Source organism: Sus scrofa, chromosome 3 (assembly GCF_000003025.6).
Source record: "Sus scrofa isolate TJ Tabasco breed Duroc chromosome 3, Sscrofa11.1, whole genome shotgun sequence".
Taxonomy (NCBI): domain Eukaryota; kingdom Metazoa; phylum Chordata; class Mammalia; order Artiodactyla; family Suidae; genus Sus; species Sus scrofa.
Window position 1 is genome coordinate 41,305,607 of NC_010445.4, and position 27,944 is coordinate 41,333,550.

Sequence of the window (27,944 nt, forward strand, 5' to 3'; positions counted from 1 at the left end):
AAAGCACAGCACATTTTGATGTCCCCACTTTGGGGGGAAAAGAGGTCATGCTACCAACATTTCAGGAGACCTCGAAGCTTGTCTGGCACTGTGGTACCAAAGGGATTTGGTCCTGAAAGTCCCGCTGTGGCTTAGCGGGTTAAGAACCTGACTGGTATCCATGGGGATGCAGGTTCCCTCAGTGGGTTAAGGTTAGGGCATTGCTGCAAGCTGCAGTGTAGGTCGAAGATGTGGCTTGGATCTGGTGTTGCTGTAGCTGTGGTGTAGGCCGGCAGCCAAGGCTCCGATTCAATGCCTAGCCTGGGAACTTCCATGTGCCACGGGTGCAGCCATAAAAAGACCAAAAAAGAAAGAGAGCCCTCTGTGGCGCCTTGGGATAATGAGCTGGCTCGTCCCTGTGGAGGCACCGGATTGCCCCCTGGCCCCACACAGTGGGTTAAGGATCTGGTGTTGATGCAGCTGTGGCACATGTCGCAGCTCCGGCTTGGATTCAACCCCTGAGCCAGGAATGTCCACAGGCCACAGGTGTGGCCAGAAAAGCAATCAAACAAACAAACGAAAAGGATTTGATGCAGTCGTGTGCTGGCTTAGGATACTGCAAGGCACATAAAGTCGGTGGTTCAACCCCTGTGGGCTGGGGTGGGCACAAGGTGGACGAGCAGGTGGTCTGGGACATTCGGGCAGAGTGTGGTGTGGGCTCAAGTTCTTGGAAGAGGTAGTTGGTCCGGAGTGGATGCCGGGGCACGGAGGGCACCCTGAGGGCTCAGGCTGGACCGGCGCTGCCGTGGTGGCCTTCGTCCGCCCAGTCCACCAGCTCACTGCTCTGGAACCACAGCTGGATCTCCCTCTGGGCCCCTTCCACAGAGTCGCTGGCGTGGATGACATTCCTGTGCCAGGCGACAAGTGGCAGAGGTAGAGCACAGGCTTCAGCGTGCACTTTGGGGGTCCCAGGGACAGTCTGCCGACCCCCTACTGTCTAGAGGAGCAAGCCGGCTGATGGTGCAGAGCAGAAAGGAAGAACAGGGTAGCTGGAAAACTGGGTTCCAGTCTGACCTCAGCTTCTTACCCAAAACCTCATCTGTCCCGTGCCCGCCTCCGAGGCCTCTGGTGAGAGTCAGGTCACAAACAGTGACAGCAGTGCACGCACGAAAGGGTTTGGGAAAAAAAACAGTACTGATCTAGGAGTTCCCGTCGTGGCTCAGCGGTTAAGGAACCCGATTCGCATCCATGAGGACGTGGGTTCAATCCCTGGCCTCGCTCGCTGGGTTCAGGATCTGGTGTTGCTCTGAGCTGTGGTGTAGGTTGCAGACATGGCTTGGATCTGGCATTGCTGTGGCTGTGGCGTAGGCCAGCGGCGACAGCTCCGATTCCACGCCTAGCCTGGGAACCTCCATATGCCCTAGGTGCCACCCTAAAAAGACAAAAAAGCAAAAAACCAACCAACCAAACAGAAAAACCAGCGCTATCCCCAAATCAAAAGTCTCTTTGGCTTTACCTTCCCCCAGCAAGCCACCCAGGGCCAGCGGATCTGCCTTCAGAGCAGGCTGCTACCCCCAGTGCCCAGTGAGCTTGGCTGAGGGGGTCAGGGCCCCTCACCTGCTGATATGGATGCTGAAGTCTCCGCGGATGGTGCCAGGGGCAGCCTCGGCCGAGTTGGTGTGTCCTATCATGGCCCTCGAGGCGCAGACCACGTTGGGACCTTCCCAGACCTGCAGAACAGAGATAAAGGAGGTCAGGAGAGGCAGGTCACCCAGGGCTGAGTCCCGGGCCACCGCCCCTTCTGCCGTCCCCCGCCCCTGCTGTACCATGGCCACCACTGGGCCGGAGCTCATGTAGCTGATGAGGGCTGGGTAGAAGGGCTTCCTCCGCAGCTCGTGGTAGTGCTCAGCAAGGAGGCTCTCTGGCACCTGGGGACGGGGTAGGGGGTGAGAGGGGCGCCTGGAGAGGCAGCCCCCCGCCCCCGGCACCGGGGTGGTGACTGTGCTCTCCCGACCACAGGCCCTTTGCAGACGACACCTCTACCTACACCGGCTGGCATGCCAGCCACGAAAGCAGAGCGCAAACACCTCCCCACCCTCCCCTTCTCCGGCCAACACCAGGCTGCCCCAGCCTGACCTTCACTCCTTCAGGGGTGTGGGCACTGCCTGAACCCCCAGCTGCAATCGTCCGGACGCAGGGCGGAGGTCCGTGAGAAGCCCCCCACCCCCGTCCCTTCAAGGACACCCACAGAATGAGAGCCCTGGTACCTGCAGCATCTTCATCCCCACCAGCTTGAAGCCCCTCCTCTCAAAGCGCTGGATCACGTCCCCGACGAGCCGCCGCTGCACCCCGTCTGGCTTCACCGCAACCAGGGTCCGCTCCCGGGTCCAGGAGGGACAACCTGTAGGAAAGGGGGTTTCAGGGCTGCCTCGGCCTCACTCTTTCATGACTCCCGAACCTGGGTTCCGCTGTCGGGACCCAGGTGCCACCTGGGCCTACCTTGGCCAGAGCAGCTCAGAAGTGTGGTCCCACAGCCAGGAGTGGCCAGCATGCTGCTGCCTCTCAGGGACAATAAACACAGCAGGTCCATGGGGACTACGACCTGTTGGAGGGGCTGCGGCCCCACCCAGACGGTGACAGAAGTTGCCCTTGATGGAGCCCATGTTCCCCGAGAGGGCATCTGACTTAGCCTGGATGCCCGGGGAGGCACAGTCCAGCTCAGCGGCCACCCTGCGGCCCACAGATGCTGCACCGTGAAGGCAGAACACGTCTCAGCCTGACCGTCACTCCTACAGGGCTGTGGGCACTGCCTGAACCCCCAGCCGCCACATCAGGAGGGCCCCGGCTCACCCTCTGGGTCTCAGGTGGAGGACTGGCAGGGAACCAGGGAGAATGACATGCACTTTCCCCAACAGGTGGGCCACAGAAGTGGGACAAAGGGACCCGGGAACTGAGGAGAAAGGTGGAGGTGGGGACACTTGGGAGAGTATCCCCCATGCCATCCTTGGCGAAGCTGCTGCTTTCAAGGCGGGACACTTCCAGAGCTTAGTCAGCACTGCCCAGCCTTCCAGCTCCCAAAACCCAACCCTGGGAGGCCCTACCAGGGAGACCCAGCATCCTTGCCCACTCCCAGCCCCAGGCCGCGACCAGCATTGGGTGCAGCAGGGTCAAGTGTGCTTGTGTGTGTGTATGTGTGTGTGTTTGTTGTGTGTGCCGCACCCCCAGCCAGATTCCCAGGCTAGGAGTCCAATCGGAGCTGTAGCTGCCGGACTACACCACAGCCACGGCAGTGCGGGGTCTGAGCTGCGTCTGTGGCCTATACCACAGCTCACAGCAACACCGGACCCTTAACCCACGGAGCGAGGCCAGGGATCAAACCCACATCCTCATGGATGCTAGTCGGGTTTGTTAATCGCTGAGCCATGACGGGAACTCCTGACTTTTTCTTTTTTTTTTTGGCCATGCCCATGACATTCACAAGTTCCCAAGCCAGGGATAGAACCCGTCCCACAGCTGTAATCAGAGCCACAGCAGTGACACCACCAGTGGAACCTTAACCTGCTGAGCCACCAGAGAACCCCTCAAGTGTGCTTTTGAGAGGAGTCCAGACGCTGGTTGTGGGGCTCCGTCCTGAAAAGAGGGAAGAGAGAAGTGGAGGAGAAATGAGAAGTAGGTGCAGGAGGGCGAGTGTTGTGGGGCATCCGCAGCTGCCTTTCCATCTCTGGGAGGAAAATTAACCAGTGCGCATGAGCAGGGCCTGGAGCGCAGGCAGAGGTGCCGCCTCATCCCTTCAATGATGCCAAAAGGAGTTCCCATCGCGGCCCAGCGGAAAAGAATCCGACTAGTATCCATGAGGATGCAGGTTCGAACCCTGGCCTTGCTCAGTGGGTCGGGGATCTTGCCTCGCCTTGAGCTGTGGTGTAGGTCGTGGCTCAGATGCCGAGTTGCTGTGGCGAAGGCTGGCAGCTGTAGCTCCCGTTCGCCTGGGAACTTCCATATGCTGCTGCTGCTGCTGCTGCGGCCCTAAATAAATAAATAAATAAAAAAGCAATGAAGCCAGCGGAGGAAGCCTCGTCTTACCCGGTCCCCCAAAGCCCAGTGCCTAGAGGCCGGCTGTCTCGCCTGGCCTGCTACCAGCGGGCTCCTGCCTCTCCCGCGGGTGGCAGTTCCCTCTTGCCAGCATTTGGAATGGCAGGACATCTGCCGCTCAGGGAGCATCTGAGGGCCGGCAGCCAGGGCGAGAAGACCTGGCAGGTACCCGCAGGGCACTCAGCAGGGATGCACCAGCCAGGAAAATGCCCCAGGATTGGAGTGTTCACCTGCTGCCAACGACGCCCTCAGGAGCTCCCGGTCACCACTCAGTGCGGCCACCATGCGTCTGGCTTCCTCCTGCTCTGGAGGGGGCGCCCCTGCCCGGAGCCTGGCAGAGGAGGGGAGGGGGCACCGCGGTGGGGGACGCTGGCGGAGAGCGAGCGGTGGTAGCGTGCGGGTGGTGCGGTGCGCGCAGGGCCCCAGCCCCGCTGGAACACGAGGGTCGCGCGGGCGCGCAGCTCCAGCCTGCCAGCTCAAGCCTCTCAGCCCCGGGGCCTCGCATGAGCCAGCAAAGGTCTGCTCCCCCTTCCCCGGCAGACTCACCCGAGTTGGGGCGCGCACACAAGCGGGGGCCCCCGGCCAGCCCGCCGCACAGCAGCCTCCGCAGCGTGGGGTGCCCCGAGAGGCCAGGCATGACTCCCTGCCCGTGGGCGCAGGCTGAGCGTGGGAGGATAGGCCCGGGGAGGGGGGAGCGAGGGAGCGAGGGAGCGGGAGGGAGGAGGCGGGAAGGGGGGAAGGGGGGAAGGGGGAGGCGCGGGAGAAGGGAGGGAGGAGGGAGGGGAGGGGAGGGAGCTGGGAAGGGAGGGGAGGGAGGAGCTGGGAGGGAGAGGAGGAGGGAGGGGGAAGGGGGGAGGGAGGGGGGAACAGGGAGGGAGGGGGACCGAGAAAGAGGAAGAAAAGGGAGAGGGAAAGGGGAGAAGCAGAGGGAGGGATGGGGAGGCGAGATGGAGGGGGGAGAGAGGGGAAGGGGAGGGAGAGGTGGGGTGGAGGGGGCAGCACGGAGAGCTTCAGTCCCGCATGTGCCTACGCCCACCCAGGCCCACAGGACTCTGCTTCACTGGGGAAGTGTTGAAAGTCCATCTCTGTTAGAGTCAGAAGAAGAAAAGGAAAAGCGATGAGCCCAGGGTGGATGATTCTGCCGGGATACCAAGGCGGTCTTCAGCATCCTTTGCATCATTCAAGTTCTCCTGCACCTGTCTCAGGCTGAGCCCCTGTCCTGGCTGCAGGGCCAGCTTTCCGGGCAGCCTCCTCCCGCCTGAGTCTCCCTCAGAAGCTACACCCCATCTGGGGAGGGCAGACCTGGCAAAGTCGGGCGGGACATCCCTGCCTTTGGACAAGGAAATGCTGCCTCCGTTGTCCACTGGCCTCTGCTGTGAGAGCTGCATTCCTGTGACTGGAGCAGTTCCTGCTGAAACCTCTTGCAGAGCTTGTGACTTTATTAGGGGGCTCAGACAGAGTCTTGCCTCTACTGCTAGGGTGGAGTTCCTGGCATGCTGCTGTTTGAAATGCGAGATCTTGTGTAATGAGTCCTATCAAGTGCATGTATACTTCTTTATGCTGTTGTAGATGGAATTGTTTCCTTAATTTCATTTTCAGGGTTCGTTTTTGTGTTGTCTTTTTAGGGCTGCACCCATGGCCTACGGAGGTTCCCAGGCTAGGGGTCTAATTGGAGCTACAGCTGCCTGCCTATACCACAGCCACAGCAACGCCAGATCCGAGCCACATCTGAGACCTACACCACAGCTCATGGCCATGCCAGATCCTTAACCCGCTGAGCAAGACTAGGGATCGAACTCACGTCCTCATGGATGCTAGTCGGGTTCATCAACCGCTGAGCCAAAACAGGATCTTGCATTTTCAGGTGTGAATTGCAAGTATACAAAAACACAATGGAGGAGTTCCTGTAATGGCTCCAGTGGTTAACGAATCTGACTAGGAACCACGAGGTTGCAGGGTTGATCCCTGGCCTCCCTCCGTGGGTTAAGGATCCGGCGTTGCCATGCGCTGTGGTGTAGTCGCAGATGCGGCTCGGATCTGGTGTTGCTGTGGCTGTGGCATAGGCCGGCACCTACAGCTCCGATTCGACCCCTAGCCTGGGAACCTCCATATGCCGCAGGAGTGGCCCATGAAAATGGCAAAAAGACCAAAAGTGAAAAAATAAAAACACAATGGAGTTTTGTATCTTGCAACTTAACTGAACTCATTTATTAGTTCTAATAGCTTCTTAGTGGATTCTTCAGGATTTCGCACATACAAGGCTTATGTCAGGAGTTCTCCTGTGCACAGCAGGTTAAGGATCCGGCATTGTCACTGCTGCGGCGGGTCGATCCCTCGCCCAGGAACTTCCAGTGCTAGTGAGAATCTCACTAACAGCATGGGATTGATTCTCAAGAAAGCTAAAAGAACCTGCTGATCAGGAGGAAATATTTGCAGATCACATATCTGATGAGGATCTAGAATGAGGAATTTACAAAGAACTCTTGCAAGTTAACAACAGAAAACCCCTCAATCTGCAGCTCATGCAACCCTCGCCTGAGCACGGACCGTACGCAGTGACAAAGAGAAGAGAGCAGAATTGCTGGGAAGTCGCCTTGAGGATGGGTGACCAGATTCACTGGTTTGCTTCCCCCTTTCTCCTGCCTGCTGCCCGCCCGCCGAGCTTCCTCTCTCATCCCTGGGGTGTCACTCCAGGAGAAGCCAGCTGCCCTGTGGACAGGAGCCCACGACTCCGGCCAACAGCCAGCGGGGCCCTGACGCTGGCCACTGCCACGGACACGAGATTAAGAGCCGATTCTACCCCAGTCCAGCTTCGATGTCGCCGAAGCCTTAGCTGACACTTTGGCCTGAGCAAGGATGAGGTGGGTGGGAAATGAGGGGCTTTCTGGAACATTCCTGCTTGGTGAGACCCTGCCCTGCAGGGTGGGAGAAGGGGATGAGCCACGGGCTCTCAGGCTGTGTCTAACCTTGCACCTCTTTGGGTAAACCAGGAAGTTGCTGGCACGTGTGACAGGAAGTAGGTGTCCAGGCTGCCCCTTCTGTGTCACCTACAAGCCAGCAGCCAGGAGAGCCTTAGGCTGATTTGCGCTGATTTCTAGATACCTAATTATTATTATGGATTTCCAATTCATTTCCATTTTGGCCAGAGAACATATTCGGTATCACTCAAATTACTTTAATTAATTAATTTATTTTTGCTTTTAACGGCTGCATCTGTGGCATATGGAGGTTCCCAGGCAAGGCGTCAAATTGGAGCTCCAGGAGTTCCCGTCGTGGCGCAGTGGTTAACGAATCCGACTGGGAACCATCAGATTGCGGGTTCGGTCCCTGCCCTTGCTCAGTGGGTTAAGGATCCGGCATTGCCGTGAGCTGTGGTGTAGGTTGCAGACGCGGCTTGGATCCCGCGTTGCTGTGGCTCTGGCGTAGGCCGGTGGCTGCAGCTCCGATTGGACCCCTAGCCTGGGAACCTCCATATGCCGCGGGAGCGGCCCAAGACATAGCAAAAAGAAAAAAAAAAAAAAAAAAAAAAAATTGGAGCTCCACAGCTCATGGCAACCCAGTGAGCGAGGCCAGGGATCGAACCCGAGTCCTCATGGATCCTAGTCAGATTTGTTTTCACTGAGTCCTGAGCGTAGCTCCTCTTTATTTATTTATTTGGCCACATCGGCAGCACAAGGCAGTTCCTGGGGCAGGGATCACGCCCACACCACAGCTGCAACTCTCGCCACAGCATTGCCAAGGCCGGGTCCGTACCCTGCTGAACCACCAGGTGCTGAACCACCCAGTCTAGCACTTTCTGCCTTTTCCCTGGCATCGATGGCCCCAATATTTGGTGTCACTGTTGACGTGGTTGGATGTAAGGCTCTTCTTTTGCTATTTGCTCTCCGTCTCCCCCTTTGATGTTTCTTCTTTTCCTCCCTTCCCGACCTCTTTTGGATTACACGCATGTTGTCAAATGCCATTTATTTACTGGCTTTTGAGCGACACCTATGCTTTTCTGCTTATCGGTTCCCGTGGGGATTATAATTACATCCTTAACCTTTCACGGGCTACTCAGAGTCAATACCCTGCCACTTTTGCGAGATGCACAAATGCTGTCACAGCAACGCCAGACCCAAGCTGCATCCGTGACCAACACCGCAGCTCATGGCAACGCTGGATCCCTGACCCACTGAGCGAGGCCAGGGATTGAATCTACACCCTGAAGGACACCAGTCAGACTTGTTTCCCCTGCACCACAACAGCAACTCCCAGTATCAGCTCCATTGTTTCTGAGAAGGCATAAGTTGTTCAAATAGTTCTTCTTGTGAATGTCATTTTTCTCTGGCCACTTTTAATATTTTCTCTTTAGCAGTTCCCGTTGTGGCTCAGTGGTAATGAATCTGGCTAGCATCCATGAGGATGTGGTTCCATCCCTGGCCTCCGTGAGTGAGTTAAGGACCTGGCATTACCATGAGCTGTGGTGTAGGTCGCAAATGCGGCTAGGATCCCACATTGCTGTGGCTGTGATGTAGGCCAGCGGCTGTAGCTCTGATTCAGCCCCTAACCCGGGAACTTCCATATGCCATGGATGCAGCCCTAAAAAGACAAAAAAATAAAAACGATGTTTTCACTTTTTTCCTTTTTTTTTTAAATTTTAGGGCCATACCAGCAGCATATAGAGGTTCCCTGGCTGGGGGTCCAGTCAGCGCTGTCGCTGTTGGCCTACACCACAGCCGCAGCAACGCCGGATCCGAGCAGTGTCTGTGATCTACACCACAACTTCCAGCAACACCAGATCTTCAACCCACTGAGCGAGGCCAAGGATCGAACTTGCATCCTCACAGATGCTAGTCAGATTCATTTCCACTGAGCCACGACGGGAACTCCTATTTTCTCTTTAAGTTTGATTTTCAGTAGTTGATTCTAACGTGTCTGGGTGTGATTTTCTTCATACGATTCTTCTTAGGGTTCATCGACCTGCTTGACTGTGTAAATTAATGTCTTTCACCAAATTCCCTTTTTTTCTCTAGGCCTCTTTTCAGCCCTGCTCAGCACACAGCAGGGGGGCCAGGGCAGAGACTTCTAAGAGCTGGGCTCCCAGGTAGACTTGCCCCCACCTGCCAGCTGGGAGGAGCCCTTGCGCCTGAGCCCGGCTCCCGGCAACCATCCTCTGCCACGTCCCCTTGAGAGGGGCCAGGAGTTTGCCTTGGTCACCACCCTCCTTTGTAGCTGGACCTTGTCCCAGGCTCACTGTAGGCCAGGAGCCTGCCGCACCTGTGCCCTCTACCTTCTGGTTTGTGAATGCTGGACCCCGAGGACAGGAAGCATTCCCCCAGATAAAACGGGGATAGGAGTTCCCCTCGTGGCTCAGTGGTTAATGCATCTCACTAGGAATCATGAGGCTGTGGGTTCGCTCCCTGGCCTCGCTCCGTGGGTTTAGGATCCATCGTTGCCGCGAGCTGTGGTGTAGGTCACAGAATGTGGCTCGGATCCTGTGTTGCTGTGGCTGTGGTGTAGGCCAGAGGCTACAGCTCTGCTTAGACCCCTAGCCTGAGAACCTCCATATGCCACGGGTGTGGCCCTAAAAACCAAAAAAAAAAAAAAAAAAAAAAAAAAAAAAATTAAATAAAGAAAAAGAACTTCCGTCTGGGTAAAATAAAGATTCAGAAACTCTCTGTTCCCAAAACTCCTGGGGAAAGGATGCCTCTGGGGCCTGAATGTCTAGGCCCCTGGTATGGTTTATGCCGACAAGGTAAAGAGGACGCGGACTGTGCTCCCTCCCCAGACCGCATGGCAGAGACCCAGCTCCTTCCTTGAGGGTGTTCTTCCCGCCTGGAGCCCTCACAGGGCCTGGCACACTGTCAGGGAGGGGGGAGAGCAGCGGGGGTCCGAGGGCCTCAGCACTTCCCACTGTCCAGGGCTGAGCACTGGCCTTCTGCTGGGAGGGAGGCCCAGGGGGATGAAGCTGGCTGGCGCTGGGCGGCGGTGGGGGGGGGGAAGGGTGGCAGCCTGGCTGAGAGGTGCTCACCTCCTGGATGAAGCCAGACGGGCAGGTTCGGGAACGGAGACGGGGCGGAGTGGTGGCAGGGGACAGACAGTGCCTTCCTCTGGCGGCTCCAGGTGGGGCCAGAGACCTCGGAAGCACCCCCCCCCCCGAAAACCCACAGGCGCCAGACTCCCCTCTGATTATTTGGATAAACGTGAATTACAGTTTCGTCTTTGCTTTTGTGAAACGTTGACTTTTTTTTTTCTGCTTTTTAGGGCTGCCCTGGCAGCATATGGAGGTTCCCAGGCTCGGGGTGGAATCGGAGCTACAGCTGCTGGCCTAAACCACAGCCACAGCCACACAGAATCCTAACCGCGTCTGGGGCCTATACCACAACTCACGGCAACGCCAGATCCTTAACCCATGGAGCGAGGCCGGAGATCGAACCTGCAACCTCATGACTCCTAGTCAGATTCGTTAACAACTGCGCCACGACGGGAACTCCTAAACTTTGACATTTTAATCCAAATCAAACATGCTCATGCTTACTGTGCCAGGCACGGACTGTCAGTCCCTCCGGGTGAGTGGGCAGCCATCCACGGCCACTCGCTCCACATTCGCAGAGCCGGAGGGTGCTCCAGTTTGGAAATGGATGTGTCCCGAAACCCGATCGGTGTGATTCTAGGAAGCCAGAGGGGTGCCGGTGTTTCACTACAGGTGTGTTACTACACCTGCGTGAAAATGCGTTGGAAGCACAGACCCTTCTCTGTTCACTGTCCCCCTTGTAGGTTGCCACAATTAAAGACAGCGCTGCAGCCAACACCTCTGTCCACCTGTCCTTGGGGCTTTGCTTCTATTATCGTCTTTGACTGTGCCTGCAGCAGGCAGAGGTTCTGGGGCCAGGAACTGAACCTGCGCCAGAGCAGTGACCCACAGTATGGATGCTGCTGAGCCGCCAGGAGCTCTTCTGTGACATTTTAATGTTGCCACAGTAACCTGCAAAGGTGGGACAGCCCATCGTCAGGGCAGCAAAGCTGGAGCTGCCTGTTGCCAGCATCCTGAGAGGCCTTGTTCTCCCTCCTGTTGGGACAGTTTGACCCCTAGTGGGCACTTGGATCTTTCCTCCTCCTCTTCTCTAAATTGCAGGGATATTTGTGTCTACTTTGCTTTGGGGTTATCTTTTTGTTTGTTTGTTTTTTGCTCTTTCGGGCCGCAGTAGAGGCATAGAGAGGTTCTGAAGCTGGGGGTCAAATCGAACTACAGCTGCCGGCCTACCCCACAGCCACAGCAATGCAGGATCCGAGCCATGTCTGTGACCTACACCACAGCTCAAGGCAATTCGGGATCCTTAACCCACTGAACGAGGCCAGGGATCGAACGTGCAACCTCATGGTTCCTAGTCAGATGCATTTCCACTGCCCCACAACGGGAACTCCGGTGCTATCTTTTTTTCACCGTGTAAATTTCCCTCTATGTCTGGGAACATTCACCTCTCACCACAGGCATAGCACACGCTTTCTGCCACTTGTCTTTTGACTTAACTGGTGACCTCTATCCTTGATCCTGTCACAACTTCTTTTTTTAGGGCCGCACCCATGGCACATGCAAGTTCCCAGGCTAGGAGTCTAGTCGGAGCTACAGCTGCCGGCCTACAGACAGCCACAAGCAACGTGGGATCACGAATCCACCAAGTGAAGCCAGGGATCGAACCCTCATCCTCATGGATCCTAGTCAGGTTCGAGAATGGCTGAGTTTTTAGAACCACATAACCTTGTAAACAATGCAGTCAAATTAGTAACTTTTTCTTCATGTTCCCAGGGTTCCTGTCTTGTGCAGAAATTCTTTCCTATGCTTATGTTCTCGCTTCCTTTCAATATTTTTATCACTTTATCCTTGGCAGTTGCTGACTTGATCCAGTTGGAATGCATCCGTGTCCTGTGAGGTCGCATACAGAATTCACAAGCCTCTCTGCACAGGGCCTCCTGCTGCAGCGGGCTGGCCCTTCCCACCAGCCCTTCCCACCGTTTCCATCGCTGACTGAGGCCCAGAGGTGGGTCTTTTCCTTTATTAACCCTCTGTTACTTAGCAGAGGTCTCCAGACTCTCGTCCACCCGCTGGGCACGGATGCCTCGCCTCCAGCCTGCTGGGGAATTAGCACAGGAGCCTCACACTGCGGGGCCCTTCGGGGAGAGCAGGGCTGGTGGGGGACCCCAGAGCCCAGCCTGGGGCGGGGATGGGTCTCGGATGGACCAGTCCGTGAGGCCCCGTGCTAACCACAGCTGCTGTCCCCAGCAGGATCTGGGTCAGGACAGTGCAGTAAAAATCGCAGCTCAGCAAAATCCAGCATCGGTCTCTGTCCCTTTAAATTGAGAACCGGGAAGCCCCCTGCAGCCAGGGGCAGGGAGAAGGGCCCCGCCCAGACTCCAGAGGAAAGGTCTCTTTCACAGCTTCACACCTGGGCCTTCCTCCCCCACCCCCAGCCTTCGGCGGTCTTGGGTTCACAGGTCAGCTTCGCTCCCCCGCCCCGCCGGAGCTGCTCGCCTCCGCCTGCTGCTCAAAGCGAAACATCTTTTTTCCCTGCAAAAACGGAAGCTTTCTGAACACATTACTCCACCCTTCCCTTTTTTGGGCTAATAGTGCCCCTTGGGGAGTTTCTGTCGTGGCGCAGTGGTTAACGAATCCGACTAGGAACCATGAGGTTGCGGGTTCGATCCCTGGCCTCGCTCAGTGGGTTAACGATCCGGCGTTGCCGTGAGCTGTGGTGTAGGTTGCAGACGCAGCTCGGATCCCGCGTTGCTGTGGCTCTGGCGTAGGCCGGTGGCTACAGCTCCGATTGGACCCCTAGCCTGGGAACCTCCATGTACCGTGGGAGCAGCCCAAGAAATGACAAAAAGACCAAAAAAATTTAAAAAAATAAAAAAAAAATAAAAGTGCCCCTTGGGAGGCCCTGACCAGCTCATTCCCAGTCGTCCTCTCACAGCCCTGGGCGTCCGGGTTTATCATGTCCCAGCCTTTGAACCTCCACCTGTGGACGGTGATTCGAATGCCCCCGCCCTGAGCGCCAGCGTGCAAGCGCTCCCGGCGTGCAAGCGCTCCCGGCGGAACAAATGCACAGCAGGAGATGGAGTGAGGCTCCACCCAGCCCAGCCCGCCACCCAATCCCACCCTTTCCTCAGGCTCAAACTTTTTCATCTCTGCAGAGGTGTTCGGCGCAAGAAAAAAGCCCTCTCCGGGCTTCCTTGTTTGCATTTCTCTAAGGAAGGAGCCGTTCGTTTGCATATCCTTCTCAGTGTTCTCTGGGCACTTCCTGTGGGAGAGTTGGGATTTCTTACTTGTTTGTGGGAACTCTATATTACAATCGCATTTAGATTGGCCCTTTGGGATGTGAGTGGCACGGTCGTCCTCCCGTGGCTGGCTTGCTTTTTGACTTGATGGGAGTTTTGCTCTGCAGGAAACTTTGATTTTCAGGCCTTGCGTCCCGTGTCCAGCGTCACATTTAGAAAAGCCTTCACTTCCCCCAGACTGTGCAAGAGTTTCCTTGGAGGCCCCATCGTTTCCTTTCCACGCTGAACTCCCTCATCTGTTGGAATCTACGCTGCTGCCGCCGCCGTCAAGGCTGAGGAGTGAGTCCCGTCCAACGAGAATCGCCACCGTGGTAGCGTGCGAAAGATGTATAAACCGGAGTCTTTTTCCTCTTTCCGTGACAGTGCGGTTTTCACGCACGTTTGGAGCGCGTTTGCGGTGTGACGCGCTGGGAGGCGGGAGGGAGCGCAGGCTGGCTGGACTTCGCGCGGCGCCCTGCCCACGGCTCAGTGACCCGCAGGCTCTCTCGTCCCGGGGTCAACCCAGCGCATCCAGGAAGGATGTGGGCGCTCGGCCGCCGCCTCCAATCTCCTGCGCGTCCCAGTTCGCGCCCCACTAACAGGCCCCTCTGAGCCGAGACCCCCGCGGCCGCCTGCGTCCCGCGCCATCCTCCGCCCCCAAGGGTCCCGCCACCCTTCGTCTGCTCCCGCCCCGCCTCCCCCACCTGCGATCGGTCTCGGGTCCGCGTTCGCCCTCGGCCCGCGACCTCGCTCCCACCCATCTTCTTCGCGCGCCCTCCCGGTCCCAGCACGGCCCCCGGCCCCCCGGCCTTCCGACCGTGGTCTCCGCGCCCTCCCCGCGCCCCTCTCCGGCCCGGCTCCCGGCGGGGCGGGGCCTCGCAGGCGGAAGTGCCCGGGGCGCCGGCGGCTGGGACCAGCCCGGACGATGGGAGCCCGGGGCAGAGGCGGCGGCGGCGGCCGCAGGGGCGGCGGTGGCTGCCCAGGCGGCGGCGGGGGTGCGCGGCCGGGGACGCGGGCCCGGTAGCGCGGGGCCGAGCGCGGAGCCATGGGCCGGGCTGGGACCCGGGCCGGGCGCGCGGCGGCGGTGGCGGCGGCGGCGGCGCTGGCGGTGGCCGGGCCGCTGCTTCTGCTGCTACTGCTCGCTCGGCCCCCGCTTGCCGCCGCCGGCGACAGCTCGAAAAGCGGTGAGCGAGCGCGGACCCGCGGGCGCCGTCCCCGGGTCGCGGGCAGAGGGGCGCGTGGAGGTGGGGGTGGGGCGGCCGGGGGCGGGGTCTGCATTGTGACTCACCTGGGGGCTCCTGTGCACTCAGCTGGCACGGGTGTTGGGCCCAGGTCCTCTTGCCGGGTTGGGGGCGCTGGGCAGCCCCTAGTGGGGCTCGGCGTGTGAGAGCGGTCGGGTGGAAAGCACGCTCGCGCCCCCTGATCTGTCTCGAGGGCTGGGTTCGGCCTCACGGGCACCTTGGAGCCAGCCAGCCCTCCCTTCCTCCTCCTGCCAACGCGTTCAGGTCGGGCGCGACCGTCGCGCCCTGGGAGGCGGAGGTGGAGCGGCTGAGGGGTCCCTTCTGGGAGTGTGAGAGCTGAGAGCCAAGCGCCTAGGAAGAAAGGCGGGCAGTGGGATTCCGCGGTCTCCCGCTGGTGGGGAGAGGGACAGAGGCCGGAGAAAGTTGTTTAGACCCTGGAGAAGCAGCCCAGGAGGGTGTCATGGCCCCACCCCTCCCGAAGCGACCCCCAACCACTTTGCACAGCTGGCCTTGCCTGTGGGAGGCTGGGCTTCCCGGATCCGCGGCCCCGGGTGGGCCCCAGTGGCTCTGAGAAATGGGCACCTCTGCGTTGCTTGGGAACTTTCACTCCCTTTCACGGAGGCCCGAGGAGGTGGCTAGACCAGGAGGCGCCACCGCTGGGCTTCCGCAGGACACCTGAGGATGCTGAGGAAACCCCCTGACTCCTGTGGCCTTGGACTCGATGAGGCCACGTGGCCCGGGCTGGCGGGGCTGGGAGGGCCCAGATGCCCTCGCTGGGCAGTAGGCAGCTTATCTACCACAGCCTGGGGCTGGCGCCCAGCCATCCCCCTTCTCCGAAATCTTGCTCCTCCAGGCTCCTGTTTCTTTGAGGGCTCTGCCTCTGGGTTCTGAGCTTGGCACCACTTGAAATGAAAGGCAGTTGCCCCAAGATCGGGCCCTGATGAACTCGTTCCATTGGGTAGCTCCACCCTTAATTTCTCCTTTTCCAGGGTGAGGGCTAGGTGAGCGGTCACTGGTGGGGAGTTTACAGAGATGGAAAACCTGGGGCAGCCCCTCAGCTCCCAGGCCTGCTGAAGACGCAGGCAGCTCTGTGATCCCGGCTTCTGGGGTCTGTGGGTGGGCAGGGTCTCTGCACCGGGTGCCTGTCCTGGTTTGGAGGGTGTGGGACAGGGTGTCCTCCCTAGGGTTCCCAGGACAGGTTCAGGGACCTTCTCCTCCCCCAACCCTGTGTCCTTGGAGGGGGCCATGGACAGAGCAGGTGTGTGTGGTGTGGCCGGTGCTCCCTGATATCAGGAATGTGACTTCCACATCTGGCTCAGCATGCATTAGGGGTGCTGATGGCCTGGTACATTCACCGAGATAAGTCTTGGGGCAGGGAGGTGGAGCTGCAGACCTGGGGGTGGGGTACCGGAGGGGCTCTGGCCCTGGGAGTGGGGGGCCATTGAGTCCTAGAGTGACCTCTCTTATCTCTTGTGCACCTGCTGAGACTTCACAGCTACCAGCTGGGTGGCAGGTACCCAGGGCTGGTGGGGGCCCAGAAGGCCCGGCCCCCTCTCGGATCAGGGGTGGCACACTGCAGCGTGACTTCCCTCGCACAGCCCCATCTCTAAGCTGTGTGCCCGGTAGGCTGGCTATTTCTCCAAGGCTCTGTGACCATGGACTGTGTGGGTGCAGCCGCCTCAGAGGAAGTTTGTTCAGTGGCTCCTAGTCTTCCCGGCCTGGCAGCCAGTAGACACCTGCAGAGCCTGGAGTGTGTCCTGTGTGGCACCTAGCCCTGCCCAGCCCCTACTGGGCTCCTCAAAGCTCAGACGGGCTTTGCAGCTGGGCTGCTGTCTTTTCTCAAGGAGGTTCCACGGGAAGGTCAGGAAGCTGGCAGGAAAGCCAGCGGCTCGCCTGGTTCCCTCACCTACTCACCCCGCCCACCTAAAGGGACCCTGGGCTTGCTGCTCGGAGCAGATGGAGGCCACACCCTGCTGTGTCCACAGTCCATTGTTCAGGAAGCACAAGTGCATCCATTAGCCATGGACGGAGGGGCACCCAGAGGGAGGTGCTGACTGCTGCCACTGCTAACTCTCGAGGAAGCTGGGACCCAGAGAGAGGAGGGGACAGCCATGGTCACACTGAGCTCAAGGCCGTGTTTTCTGCCAAGTAGCCCTGGCGCCTCGTGGCTGGACCCCAGGCCTGGTCGGCCGCCCCCAAGACACAGAGAGCCCACAGGGCACCTGTTCTGTGGGAGGCCCAGAGGGAGGGTCTGGGTAGGCGCCAGGTTGGCACTGTCACCCACTCAAGGGGCAGGTACCTATGCTATGGGCCCTGGATATGTGCTCCAGTTGTGCCAGTTAATGGACACTCCCAGGAGGGCCCTGATCAGCCTCGGAGCTGAGTCCTGGAAGGCCTTCAGAGTCGGCTGTCAAAGGCTGGCTTGACCAAGTACCAAGTGGGCTGCAAGGGCAAACGTTTGGAGTGTGGGGGTAGCGGAGCCAGGGAGCCACAGAGGTGGGGCCCGAGAGCTGCTGCCAGGACTTGGGGCACAGAGGGGCAGGGGCTGGGTGTGGGCAGTTTGTCTGCTGTGGGTCCTGGTCTCGTCCCTGTGCCACCCCGCAGGGGCACGTGCCCCCAGGAGCACAGGGCCAGCCGTCCCGCCTGGGTCCTCCCCACAGGGTCTCCGCCCTCCTTTTCCCTGGGTGAGAAGGGACTCTGTCCCAAATCGGCCTGGCCTGAGCCGGCAGCCAGCCTCTAGACCCACCCAGCCGACTCAGCCAGGACCAAGGATCCTGGAGCTGGGGAGCCCTGGGGGGTGGGGGCAGTGCCTGGAGCTCAGGGCAGATGTGAGGACAGGTGGGGGCCCACCCCACCCTGACCCCTTCCTGTGCCTTCAGCCTCCATTTTTCAGCCCTGGGTGCCAGGGTGGCAGTGTGAGGGACCCTCTGAGTGGGCTTGCCTGCTTCTCAGGCTGGAGACAGTGGGCTGACAGGTGTTGGAGGCTCTAGGGCTGGTTGATAAGGGGTGCCTGGAGGTGCGATGTGGCCATCTGGGAAAGCTGGCAGAGAAATGGCCATGGGGACTGAGCCTATGAGCCGGAGATCCCTGGCAGGGCTGGAGAAGGATGGCGAGGGCGGTCACAGGTGCCTGGACATGAGCAGGAAGCTGATACATGAGGCCTGGGCCCTCGCTAGGGCCTGGAGGAGACAGTGGCCTTTCCGAGCTCAGGGTTGGCATGCCGGGCATCCCAAGGCCCCGGGTCTTCTCTCACCCTTTCTCTCCAGGGCCGTGCCAGGCAGAAGGGCCTCTGCCTTTCTCCGTCTGCTCCTCAGAAGGGGGGGTGGTGGCCTGGGCCCTGGCTGACAGCGCCTTCTCCTGCAGACACCAGGCTGGTGCTGGAGCAGTTTTCACAGTCCCCACAGAAGCTGGCGTTCTACAGCTGGTACGGCAGCGCCAGGCTCTTCCACTTCCGCGTGCCCCCGGACACGGTGCTGCTGCGCTGGCTGCTCCAGGTGTCCCGGGGCAGCGGCCCGACCTGCACTAACATGGAGATCACCGTGTAGGTGCCCGCCCGCCTGCCCGCTGCCTGCCCGAGGTGCCCGCGGCGCACGCCTGAGTCCGCCCCGCTCTCCCCACCTCCAGGTACTTCCGCTACGGCGCCCCTCCGGTCATCAACCCACTGGGCACCAGCTTTCCCGACGGCACCTCTGTGAAGCCTTCCTTCCTGCTCAAGATGCTGCACAGCAATGCCTCCGTGAACATCTCCCACCCAGCGCCTGGGGACTGGTTTGTGGCCGCCCACCTGCCCCCGTCATCCCACAAGATTGAGGTGAAGGTAAGGGGGCTCCCGGCAGGGCCGAGGGGCGGGACCCCGGTGCACGGACGGACTCTGTTCTGGGTGCGGCTGCCCCGCCCCGCCCCCACCTGCACCTGCTCTCCCCCCAGGGCTTCATTCCCACCTGTGCCTACGTCTTCCAGCCTGACATGCTGCTCGTGCGGGTGGTGGAGGTCTCCGTCCTGGAGCCCGACGTGCCCCTCGCCCAGACCCTCCTCTCCCACCCCAGCTACCTCAAGTGAGTGCGGGCCCTGGGGGAGGCCGGGCCTCCAGCTCTGGGGCAGTGCGGGCGAGAAGTTGGAGGGTGGGGTTTCTGGGTCCCGCCAAGAGGCGGGGGCCGCACACCTTCAATGGTTACCGCGAGTGCGAACACTGCGGGGGCGGTTGGCACTGCGGAGCCCGACTGGGGCTGTATCCGTTCGGCTGCAGAGTCTTCGTCCCTGAGTACACCCAGGAGCTGCTGCTGGAGCTTCAGGGCTGTGCGGCCAACGGGAGCCTGGGCTGCCCTGTGCACCTCACCGTGGGCTCGGCCACCCTGCCTGGCAACTTCCAGAAGGTGCTCACCTGCAGCAACAGCACCCAGGCCTGTCGCCTGCTGCTTTCTTCACCGCCCTGGGACCGGTGGCTGCAAGTGACAGCCAAGAGCCTGGCAGGGCCCCACGTGTCTGTGGCTTTCCATGCTGTAGCTGCCCTAACAGGTGGGCCACGTGGGGAGGCGGCTCTGCCCCCTGCCCTGCATCCCAGGCCTTTCTCCAGCTGAGCCCTGTGTCTCCTGACAGCCTGCAGGCCATGGAGTTTGAATTTCCAGCACCTTCTGCAGAGCAGCTTGAACCAGAGCAGCAGCGCCCTCTCCGGTCGGTTGCCCCCCAGCCCCGGCAGCCAAGATCTGGGCAGGACCCAGGGGGCAGGTGGCGGCCCCTTCTGCCTCAGGAACTACCCGGTCCTGCGGGAGGACATGGACGTGGTGTCTGCGCGCTTCCAGCTCCTGGACCGGGTCTCGGTGCCGGTGTGGTCAGATGTGCCCTCACTGGTGCGGCTGCATCTCAATACAGGCATGGACAGCGGGGGCTCACTCACCATCTCCGTGCAGCTCAACAAGGTACCTTTCCTTTTTGTCTTTTTAGGGCTGCACCCGAGGCGCATGGAGGTTCCCAGGCTGGGGGTCCAATCGGAGCTGCAGCTGCTGGCCTGCACCAGAGCCACAGCCCCGCCAGATCTGAGCTGCATCTGCGACCTACACCACAGCTCATGGCAATGCCAGATCCCCGGCCCACTAGTATCCTCATGGATACCAGTCGGATCCATTTCCACTGCACCACAGTGGGAACTCCCTTTGTCTGCCAGCGCCTCGAGGCCCTGTTCAGATTTCGGCCTGGGGCCCAGCCCAGCCCACTGGGAGCGATGCCACTCCAGCCTTTCTGCGCCGACTTTGGCACAGAGACAGGGTCAGGGTGGCCTTTTGGGCAGCAAAGCGACCCCAGACTAGCCTCCGTCTGAGGAACGGGAGGCCCGCCCAGGGCTGCGCCTGAGCCAGTGGGGCCGCAGGTGGGGTCAAAGGCTGGGTGTCCCAGGACTGGAGGGGCCGCGGGAGCCGCAGAGGCCAGAGCCTGATGCGGCCTGGCCTCCCTTCCAGACCGAGATTGCCAACCGCACCTCGGTGGGGGTCTGCGTGACTGCCGCCTCGCCCTTCCTCGGCTTCAACACTTCGCTCAACTGCAGCACAGGTAAGGCAGGTGCGTTGGGGCCGGGGAGCTGGTGGACCCTCCCACCAGCCCTGACCGCCCCCTCCCCTGCAGCCTTCTTCCAGGGCTACCCCTTGTCTCTGAGTGCCTCGTCTCGCAAGGCCAACCTCATCGTGCCCTACCCAGAGACAGACAACTGGTATCTCTCCCTGCAGCTCATGTGCCCTGAGAGTCCTGAGTAAGTCCGCTTGGGGGCAGGCAGCCAAGGGGTTGCCCTCAGGACCCTGGACGGGGCTGTCCGCATTATCCTAGTTTGGGAGTGACTCAATTCCGGGTGAGCCATGCGGGCCAGATGCCTCCACATCTGGCCATCCCTGCCAGGCAGCTCTGGGAGCCGGGACACTGCCCCCCAGACTGGTCCTTGAGCTGGCCATCTTGGCCTCCCAGAGCCCCTGGCTGCCCCCAGGGCTCATACGTCCAGGTTCTGGGCTCATATGTCCAGGACCCTGGTGGGAACGGTGCTGGGGACTGGCCCGCAGGCGGCGGGCATGGCAGCCAGCCTTCCCGTGGCCCCTTCCTCGCAGGGAGTGTGAGCAGGCCTCGGTCCTTGTGGAGACCAGCTTCTACTTGGTGCCCTGTCTGGACGACTGCGGACCCTACGGCCAGTGCCTCCTGCTGCGCAGACACGGCTACCTTTATGCGGGCTGCAGCTGCAAAGCAGGTGAGGTCCAGTCCTGGTGTCTCCCCGTACTCATGCCTTCCTCTGGGAGCCCAGCCCACCTCTGCCAGGGTTCGGAAGCACCCCCGAAGAACAGGGGCAAAGGCCGCCTTCCACATGGGTACCGAGCTCCCACATGGGTACCAAGAGGTGCCCCCAGAGATGGTACTACCTTCCGACCTTGGCCTCCCCTGCTCACGCTTGCCCTTACCTGCCCTCACCTGCCCTCACCTGCCCACACCTGCCCTCACCTGCCCTCACCTGCTCACAACTGCCCTCACCTGCCCACACCTGCCCTCACCTGCCCTCATCTCCTCACACCTGCCCTCACCTGCTCACACCTGCCCTCACCTGCTCACACCTGCCCTTACCTGCCTACACCTGCCCTCACCTGCTCACACCTGCCCTCATCTCCTCACACCTGCCCTTACTTGCCTACACCTGTCCTTACCTGCCTATACCTGCCCTTCCCTGCCCACACCTGCCCTTCCCTGCCCATACCTGTCTCTTACCTGCCCACATTGGCCTACACCCACCATCATGTGCCCCACACCTGTTCCGCCTCTGTTTCACAGCTGCCCCTACTAGCCCCACACCTGTCCCATTCCTGCCTGCACCTGCTCAGGCCTGCCCACACCTGGCCTCACCTGCCCATACCCGTGCCTCCTTTTCTCTGCCCACACTGGCCTCCACCACCCACACCAATGCGCACCTGTTCCAGCCTGCTCTGGGGTGAGGAAGGGGCTTCTCTGCAGGGCCCTGGGCGAGGGGTGGAGCCTCAGCCCTGCAGCGTCACCTTGGCCCACAGGCTGGCGCGGGTGGAGCTGCACAGACAACAGCACAGCACAGACCTTGGCCCAGCAGAGGGTGGCCGCCCTCTTGCTCACGCTCAGCAACCTCATGTTCCTGGCTCCCATTGCCGTCTCCGTGCACCGCTCCCTCCTGGTGGAGGCCGCTGTCTACACCTACACCATGTTCTTCTCCACGGTAGCCCTGCCCTGCTCCCCGGGGTGGGTGGGCTTGGGGGGAGGGCTGCCTGCCACTCATCGCCCTGCCCTGCAGTTCTACCATGCTTGCGACCAGCCAGGGGATGCCGTGCTGTGTATCCTCAACTATGACACGCTGCAGTACTGTGACTTCCTGGGCTCTGGGGTGTCCGTCTGGGTCACCGTGCTCTGCATGGCGAGACTGAAGGCAGCCCCGAAATACGTAAGTGGCCTCCTGACCTTCTGGCTCTGGGGGAGCGGCGGCCCCCTGTGCACAGCATGTGGAGGGGGAGACTGAAAGGGGGTTCAGCTGCTGCCCTGAGAAGCCTCTGGTTTTGACCAGTCCTTATGGGTGGAGGCTGCCTCTGGGAACCGTGCTGGCTGCCTGGAGGATGCCAGGAAGGGAAAGGTGAGACAGGCAAGGCCCATTCACAGAGGAGGCCTGGGGAGTTCCCTGGTGGTCTAGTGGTTAGGATTCGATGCTTTCACCGTTGCAGCCCAGCTTTAATCCTCGTCTGGGGACCGAGATCCTGCGTTAAGCCACTGCACACTGCAGTCAAAACAAAAAACCCTCTTCGGAGTTCCCGTTGTGGCTCAGTGGTAATGAACCCAGCTAGTATCCGTGAGGATGTGGGTTCGATCCCTGGCCTCACTCAGTGGGTTGAAAGACCCAGCATTGCCGTGAGCTATGGTATAGGTCATAGACACAGCTCGGATCCAGTGATCCCTGGCCTGGGAACTTCCACATGCTGCGGATGCCACCCTAAAAAGCAAAAAAGAAAAGAAAGAAGGCCTGGCCTCCAGCCCTGGGCCTGCCTCCCTGAGAAGCCCCCAGCTGTGCCGTCGGAGTCCCTGAGGCCGAGGACCCTTTGGGGGCATTTCCGCTGTAGCTGGGCCAGCCTGATGGAAACGCGTGTCCTGGTGCCCTGCCTGCCAAGGTCGTGCCTCAGACAGAAATTCGCCTGTGGACAGCCTTGGGGGATGGATGGATCCCAGCCATGCGGGGGCTTGGGGAGGGGCAGACTTCGCCTGCTCTGCCAGCTGGGCACGGGGGCAGTGGGATGGCGGCAGGGCCACTCCACCTGCTCCCGCTGAGCCGTGTGCCGTCCGCCTGGCTCCCACAACCTTGCGGCCTTCCCTTTGTGTCACCCAGGTTCTGTTTCTCCTGGGCACCCTGGTCTTCGCCATGTCCTTGCAGCTGGACCGCAGGGCCGCCTGGAACATGCTGGGGCCGTGCCTCTTTGCCATCGTGGTTATGGTCACCATGTGGGTAAGTGGCTGGGGCAGGGCTGTGGTGCCGCCCAGACGCCGTGCCCTGGCAATCGGGATACATGATCCATAGAGGAGGACAGGGCCTGGTCCCGCCTTCGGGCCATGGTCCGGGTCCTGGGCCCGAACCCTCTGCATCTGCGGAGGGCCCCCTGTGGTTTCATGCCTGAGGCCTGGGGACCCTCAGGTCTTTGTGCGCTTGAACCCCCACCAAGCAGCCCACGCTCCCAGACCTGGGCGAGCCCTTGGCAGCCCTGGTTGCAGCCCCTGCGCCGACACGCAAGTGCTTTCCTCCAGGTGTACCGCTGCGGGCGCCGACGCCGCTGCTACCCGCCCTCCTGGCAGCGCTGGGTCTTCTACCTCCTGCCTGGCATCGCCATGGCCTCTGTGGCCATTGCCATCTACACCGCCATGATGACCAGCGACAACTATTACTACACCCACAGCATCTGGCACATGCTGCTGGCTGGCAGCGCTGCGTTCCTGCTGCCACCAAGGGACCAACACACCGAGCCCTGGGCCTGCTCCCAGAAGCTCACCTGCCACTATGATATCTGCAGGAACCGCCAGGAAGAGCTGTACACAGTGACATGACGTGGCCCGCTTGGGGACACCTGCGGCTTTGATGATTTCTCCGGCCAGGGGCAGGACCAGGGGAGAGGTACCCTGTCCAGATGGATTTCCAGCCGAATAAAATTGCACTGCTGTGCTCTCACTTCCTCCTCCTCCGGAGGCAAGGCCACACCCCCAGCTCCCTTATGCCTACTGGCTGCCAGCTACCCGGTCCCTCTGCAGGGCCCAGCGGGTGTCTGCAGTGGCTCCTGAGGCCTGGCCCTGGCTGCCTGGAGACCACAGGTACCAAGTGGGGAAGCCCCTGTGGTCTGCTGGCCTGGAGATGGTTGGAGGGAAACGTAGAGTAAGATGGCTGTGTCGCCCTGTTCCTGTGTGAGGCTGTGCTCTGGCACTTAGGCTGGTAGCTGTGCCGCCGCGTGGCTCCTTGACCCCTTGTGCCCCAGCAGGATGCCCCCTGCTGATGCATTTGCCACGGGAAGGGGCGATCGTGCCAAGGGAGCTGATGGCACTGGGTGGCCTAAGGGCTAGCTGCCACGAGGGCATGGGGAAGGCTGGCTTCTGGCTGGCTGGCCACCCCTACCCCTTCACGTTGGCTCCAAAACTGGGAGGCCTTCGTGGAGAGGAGGCTCCAAGATGCTCTGGGAGTGCTGGGCTCCCAGGGCACACCTTGTCCCAACTCTACCCCACTGCCCTCTGGGTTCCTGGGCCCTTGTCTAGTGAGCATCTCCTTGAGAAGAGAAGGGGACGGCGGCCACCCTGACCTCGCTCAAACACGTGTCTGCAGAGGGGGCTCCTGGGGACCTGGCCTAACCTCTCTCGTGGTGAAAGCAGGGTAAGGGCTGCTGACCACCCCAGGAGGCCCTCCCTAAGGTAGGCTGCGGGGGGCCACTGTCAGTGTGAGGGTGCTGAGCCCAGGGTGGGTGGGGGCCCGCAGCCCTCTCACCTCTGGACCTGGCATCTTGCCTTCCGAGTCCCATCCAGGATATGGCCTCCCGGGAGGCTTCCCACACCCGCAGTTACCCAGCACTTGGCCACCGTAGCATTCTCCAGGCTTGTAATGGGGAAATATTTATATAAGGTATTTCGGGGGGGGATTTTTTCAGACATTGAAGACATTTTTCTGTAGCTCTGATTTCACTGTGATTGATGAATTTAATATTCTACACTGATGTTTCAAGGTAAAAAGAGTCTTTGCATTGCTTTCTGCGCTCGTTCTGGGAGGAGGGAAGGTGGCCAAGCCTCTGGAAACGGGCCCATTCTTGCCGGCCCCACACTTGCCGACGATCCCTGGGGCTGCCACCATCTCTGCAGGAAGTTTTCCACGGTCCCTAAGGACCAAAGAGGGGGCGGGACGAGCTGGGTAGACGGACTGGCTTGCAGCCAATCAGCGGCGGTTGGAGAGCAGGGTGCCGCGGCACGACTTCCGTTTCCGGCGAGGCCCTGGGCTCCGGAGGCTGGCGCGGCTGATCCTGGCTTGCAGTGGGAGTCACGCGGCTTTGCGCGCGGGGCCGGGGTGAGGGTGTTGTCCCACGTCCGGCCGCCGCGCGTGACCGCGGTCCCTGCCTCCCGCCAGCCTCGCCGCGATGCCCTTGCACAAGGTCCCTGTCGGCCTGTGGAAGCAGCTCCGGCTGTGGGAGGGCATCTATTCCCGCCTGCCCCGGCACTACCTGCGCTCCCTGGAGGAGGCGCGGACGCCCACTCCCGTGCACTACAGGCCTCACGGGGCCAAGTTCAAGATCAACCCCAAGAACTGGCAGCGGGAGCGCGTGGAGGACGTGCCCATTCCGGTTCACTACCCCCCGGAGTCCCAGCTGGGGCTGTGGGGCGGCGAGGGCTGGGTGCTGGGTCACAGATACGTCAACAACGACAAGGTGAGCGAGCAGGACGGGCTGGCGCGGTACCTCCCGGGCCTTGCCGCCCGGCTCCGGCTGGGGTCTGGAGGTACCTGGAGAGGAAGGGGACTCTGCTCGGGAGGAGGGCTTACGGCCCGGCGGACACAGCTCCTTTCAGGATGGGGAGGAGGCCTGAGTCTTGAGAGGGGGTGGGGGGCGAGGCCTAAGGAGACCTGTCGGCTTCACCCTCACCCCCACCTATCCTGACACCGGCAAGGCTGGCACTGCCCTGCCCCCTTTAGAATGGTCGAGAGACTAACCCGGGGGGCAGATCACCCCAGTCCGCCCCTGATGCCCCCAGTGCCTTGCTGCCTCTGATGGGGAACCTGGAGGAGCTGCCGAGCCCTCGGGGTGGGGATTTGTGTCTTTGATGTCTCCTTGGCCTTTGGGCCCTTAGGCTCTGGTTTGGACCGTGAAACCCCGTGGACCCTGCAGTTACGGTTGTGTGTGACCCTGCCACCTCGGCAGGGTCGGGGGAGAAGCGGACCTCTGGGCAGCCAGGCCCCCGAGTGGAGGCTGACAGGTGCAGCTCCCCGGCCCGATGTCACCAAGCCTCTTGCTCCCTCAGCTCTCCAAGAGAGTGAGGAAGGTGTGGAAGCCGCAGCTGTTCCAGCGCGAGCTCTACAGTGAGATCCTGGACAAGCGGTTCACCGTGACCGTGACCATGCGCACCCTGGACCTCATCGACCAGGCCTGCGGCTTCGACTTCTACATCCTCAAGGCAAGGACAGCGGGGTCCCCACTGAGATGTCATCGGCACCCTGTCCCCCCGACCCCCACAGCCCCAGTGGGAGTCCGTCGCTGCGGCAGCCGCCCCGCTTCACCTCCTCTGCTCTCAGACCTTTCTCTGTTCTGGCCCCCGGGTGCTGGGCTGGCCTGGGTGCTGCCAGCAGCTGGCGTGGAGGCTGAAGGGGGCGGGGGGCGGGACCCTGCCTGAAGCACCGGGTCCCATGTGGAGCCTCCTGCCAGACCCCCAAGGAGGACCTGTGCTCCAAGTTCGGGATGGACCTGAAGCGGGGGATGCTGCTGCGGCTTGCCCGACAGGACCCCCAGCTGCACCCGGACGACCCCGCCAGGAGGGCGGCCATCTACGACAGGTACAAGGTAAGGAGTAAGCCTGTACCTCCTGCCTCTCACGGGCCCCTGGCCGGCTGCCCCGGCCTCATCGACCCTGGTCTCTGCCCGCCCAGGCGTTCGTCATCCCCGAGGCAGAGGCCGAGTGGGTTGGCCTGACGTTGGACGAGGCCGTGGAGAAGCAGAGGCTCCTGGAGGAGAAGGTGTGTGTGTGGGAGCACGAGCTGCCGAGTGCCAGCCCCGGGGGGAGGGCGGGGGGGAGAGGGAACGTGAATGGGGCCCCAGGCAGGCTCCGTGCCGCCTGCACCCTCCAGTCCGGTCCTGGCACCCTCCTGCCCCCTCTGCCAGCCTCAGGGACAGACAGACAGACAAGACCTGGATGCTTGGCCCCACTGGTTTACATGGCTGCCTGGCACTCCCCAGGGTCTGCCGGGTACCGAGTGCAGGCTTTTTCTGGCTTGTCCCCTGGAAGAGTCTGGTGTGCGTGGGAGCTGCCAGGACAGGGAGCCCACAGCAGCTGCTACCCCCTTCCCCCTGCCCAGTTTATCTGCAACCACTGGGCCCCAAGGCAGGGAAGCCGGGGGTAGGCGCCTGATCCCTGCTCCCCCAAGGGAGGGCGGCCCCTCTCTCTCTGACTGGGGGTCGGGGGGTGGCACGTAGCCTTCCCTGACTCAGCTGCCAAGCCTGAGGGGCCTGGACCTCTCGGTGTCCTGGGGTTATGCCCAGACAGGCCTGGGTAATGGGTGGAGCCTCACATGCCCTCCCAGGCTGCTCACCTCCCATGACCTGAAGCCGGACAGAGGCGGGGGTCCGGTGCGGCTCTGGCTCCAGATCCCCAAAACAGCAACCCTGCACCGAGGGTGCATTGTCGCCTTCATCCCACAGCTGGAGTCCCTCCTCCTCCGAGCGTCTCACTGGGACCCCGTCTCCCCGCAGGACCCCATTCCTCTGTTCAAGATCTTCGTGGAGGAGCTGCTCGGGCAGCTTCAGCAGCAGGCCCTCTCTGAGCCGGCTGTGGTGCAGACGAGAGCCAGCAGGAAGTAGCGGGTCGTAACCTGGGCCTCGGCCAAGCTCAGCACCCCGGCCCCCGCTGGCAACACGGACAGAGCCCAGGGTGCTGGTGACGGCTGCCTGTGGCCTTGGGCCAACCCGCGTGTGCGTACTGGCCCTGCAGCTCCCAGCGGGGGTGGTCCTTCCCCAAGAGGCCTCTTGTTCCAGGATCCCCAGGGGCCTGGGGCCATCTTGCTATCTCTGTGGTCCCCTCCCTCGGGGGCAGCGTGAGTAAAGTCTGAGTTGGGCTGAGCGTGTGCTCCTTTGCTTGGATGATCGGGGC

General features: G+C 61.1%; 3 protein-coding genes across 18 annotated transcripts; 2 read left to right on the plus strand and 1 right to left on the minus strand.

Annotated features, from left to right (window-relative positions):
- Positions 561-15,396, minus strand: NME4 (NME/NM23 nucleoside diphosphate kinase 4). 5 transcript variants are annotated; one of them, XM_021085599.1, is made up of 6 exons: positions 4,615-4,689; positions 4,299-4,399; positions 2,247-2,380; positions 1,806-1,907; positions 1,597-1,709; positions 561-887 (listed from the first exon to the last, which is right to left on the minus strand). In XM_021085599.1, exons 2-6 carry the CDS (start codon positions 4,351-4,353, stop codon positions 764-766), a joined length of 528 nt encoding a protein of 175 aa, XP_020941258.1. In that variant the 5' UTR covers positions 4,354-4,399; positions 4,615-4,689; the 3' UTR covers positions 561-763.
- Positions 12,963-24,824, plus strand: TMEM8A (transmembrane protein 8A). 11 transcript variants are annotated; one of them, XM_013987747.2, is made up of 13 exons: positions 13,162-13,659; positions 17,964-18,141; positions 18,225-18,417; positions 18,528-18,655; positions 18,847-19,115; positions 19,197-19,516; positions 20,051-20,141; positions 20,214-20,337; positions 20,684-20,820; positions 21,626-21,804; positions 21,880-22,026; positions 22,957-23,073; positions 23,370-23,982. In XM_013987747.2, exons 2-13 carry the CDS (start codon positions 18,128-18,130, stop codon positions 23,664-23,666), a joined length of 2,016 nt encoding a protein of 671 aa, XP_013843201.1. In that variant the 5' UTR covers positions 13,162-13,659; positions 17,964-18,127; the 3' UTR covers positions 23,667-23,982. The 11 variants fall into 11 exon arrangements, 6 of the variants coding, with proteins under 6 accessions (XP_020942583.1, XP_013843201.1, XP_020942584.1 ...); XM_021086925.1 differs by having other exon boundaries at positions 13,297-13,659; positions 18,561-18,655; positions 23,370-24,824; XR_002342472.1 differs by lacking the exon at positions 13,162-13,659 and adding exons at positions 14,293-14,543; positions 22,301-22,741 and having other exon boundaries at positions 21,626-22,026; positions 23,370-23,791.
- Positions 24,806-27,914, plus strand: MRPL28 (mitochondrial ribosomal protein L28). Of its 2 annotated transcripts, none has more exons than XM_005655127.3 (5): positions 24,806-25,516; positions 26,106-26,258; positions 26,507-26,641; positions 26,728-26,814; positions 27,497-27,914. In XM_005655127.3, exons 1-5 carry the CDS (start codon positions 25,229-25,231, stop codon positions 27,653-27,655), a joined length of 822 nt encoding a protein of 273 aa, XP_005655184.1. In that variant the 5' UTR covers positions 24,806-25,228; the 3' UTR covers positions 27,656-27,914. The 2 variants fall into 2 exon arrangements, with proteins under 2 accessions (XP_005655184.1, XP_003124744.1); XM_003124696.4 differs by having other exon boundaries at positions 27,548-27,914.

Coding starts and splice junctions, on each gene's coding strand:
- NME4 (XM_021085597.1), bottom strand. CDS start 2,659: ATGCCCTCTCGGGGAACATGGGCTCCATCAAGGGCAACTTCTGTCACC. Junction 2,381..2,478: donor TCTGAGCTGCTCTGGCCAAG/GTAGGCCCAGGT, acceptor CCTTTCCTACAG/GTTGTCCCTCCTGGACCCGG. Junction 888..1,596: donor TTCAGCATCCATATCAGCAG/GTGAGGGGCCCT, acceptor CGCCTGGCACAG/GAATGTCATCCACGCCAGCG.
- TMEM8A (XM_021086923.1), top strand. CDS start 14,405: ATGGGCCGGGCTGGGACCCGGGCCGGGCGCGCGGCGGCGGTGGCGGCG. Junction 20,142..20,213: donor TTCGCTCAACTGCAGCACAG/GTAAGGCAGGTG, acceptor CCTCCCCTGCAG/CCTTCTTCCAGGGCTACCCC. Junction 20,338..20,683: donor ATGTGCCCTGAGAGTCCTGA/GTAAGTCCGCTT, acceptor CCTTCCTCGCAG/GGAGTGTGAGCAGGCCTCGG.
- MRPL28 (XM_005655127.3), top strand. CDS start 25,229: ATGCCCTTGCACAAGGTCCCTGTCGGCCTGTGGAAGCAGCTCCGGCTG. Junction 25,517..26,105: donor GATACGTCAACAACGACAAG/GTGAGCGAGCAG, acceptor TTGCTCCCTCAG/CTCTCCAAGAGAGTGAGGAA. Junction 26,642..26,727: donor CCATCTACGACAGGTACAAG/GTAAGGAGTAAG, acceptor CTGCCCGCCCAG/GCGTTCGTCATCCCCGAGGC.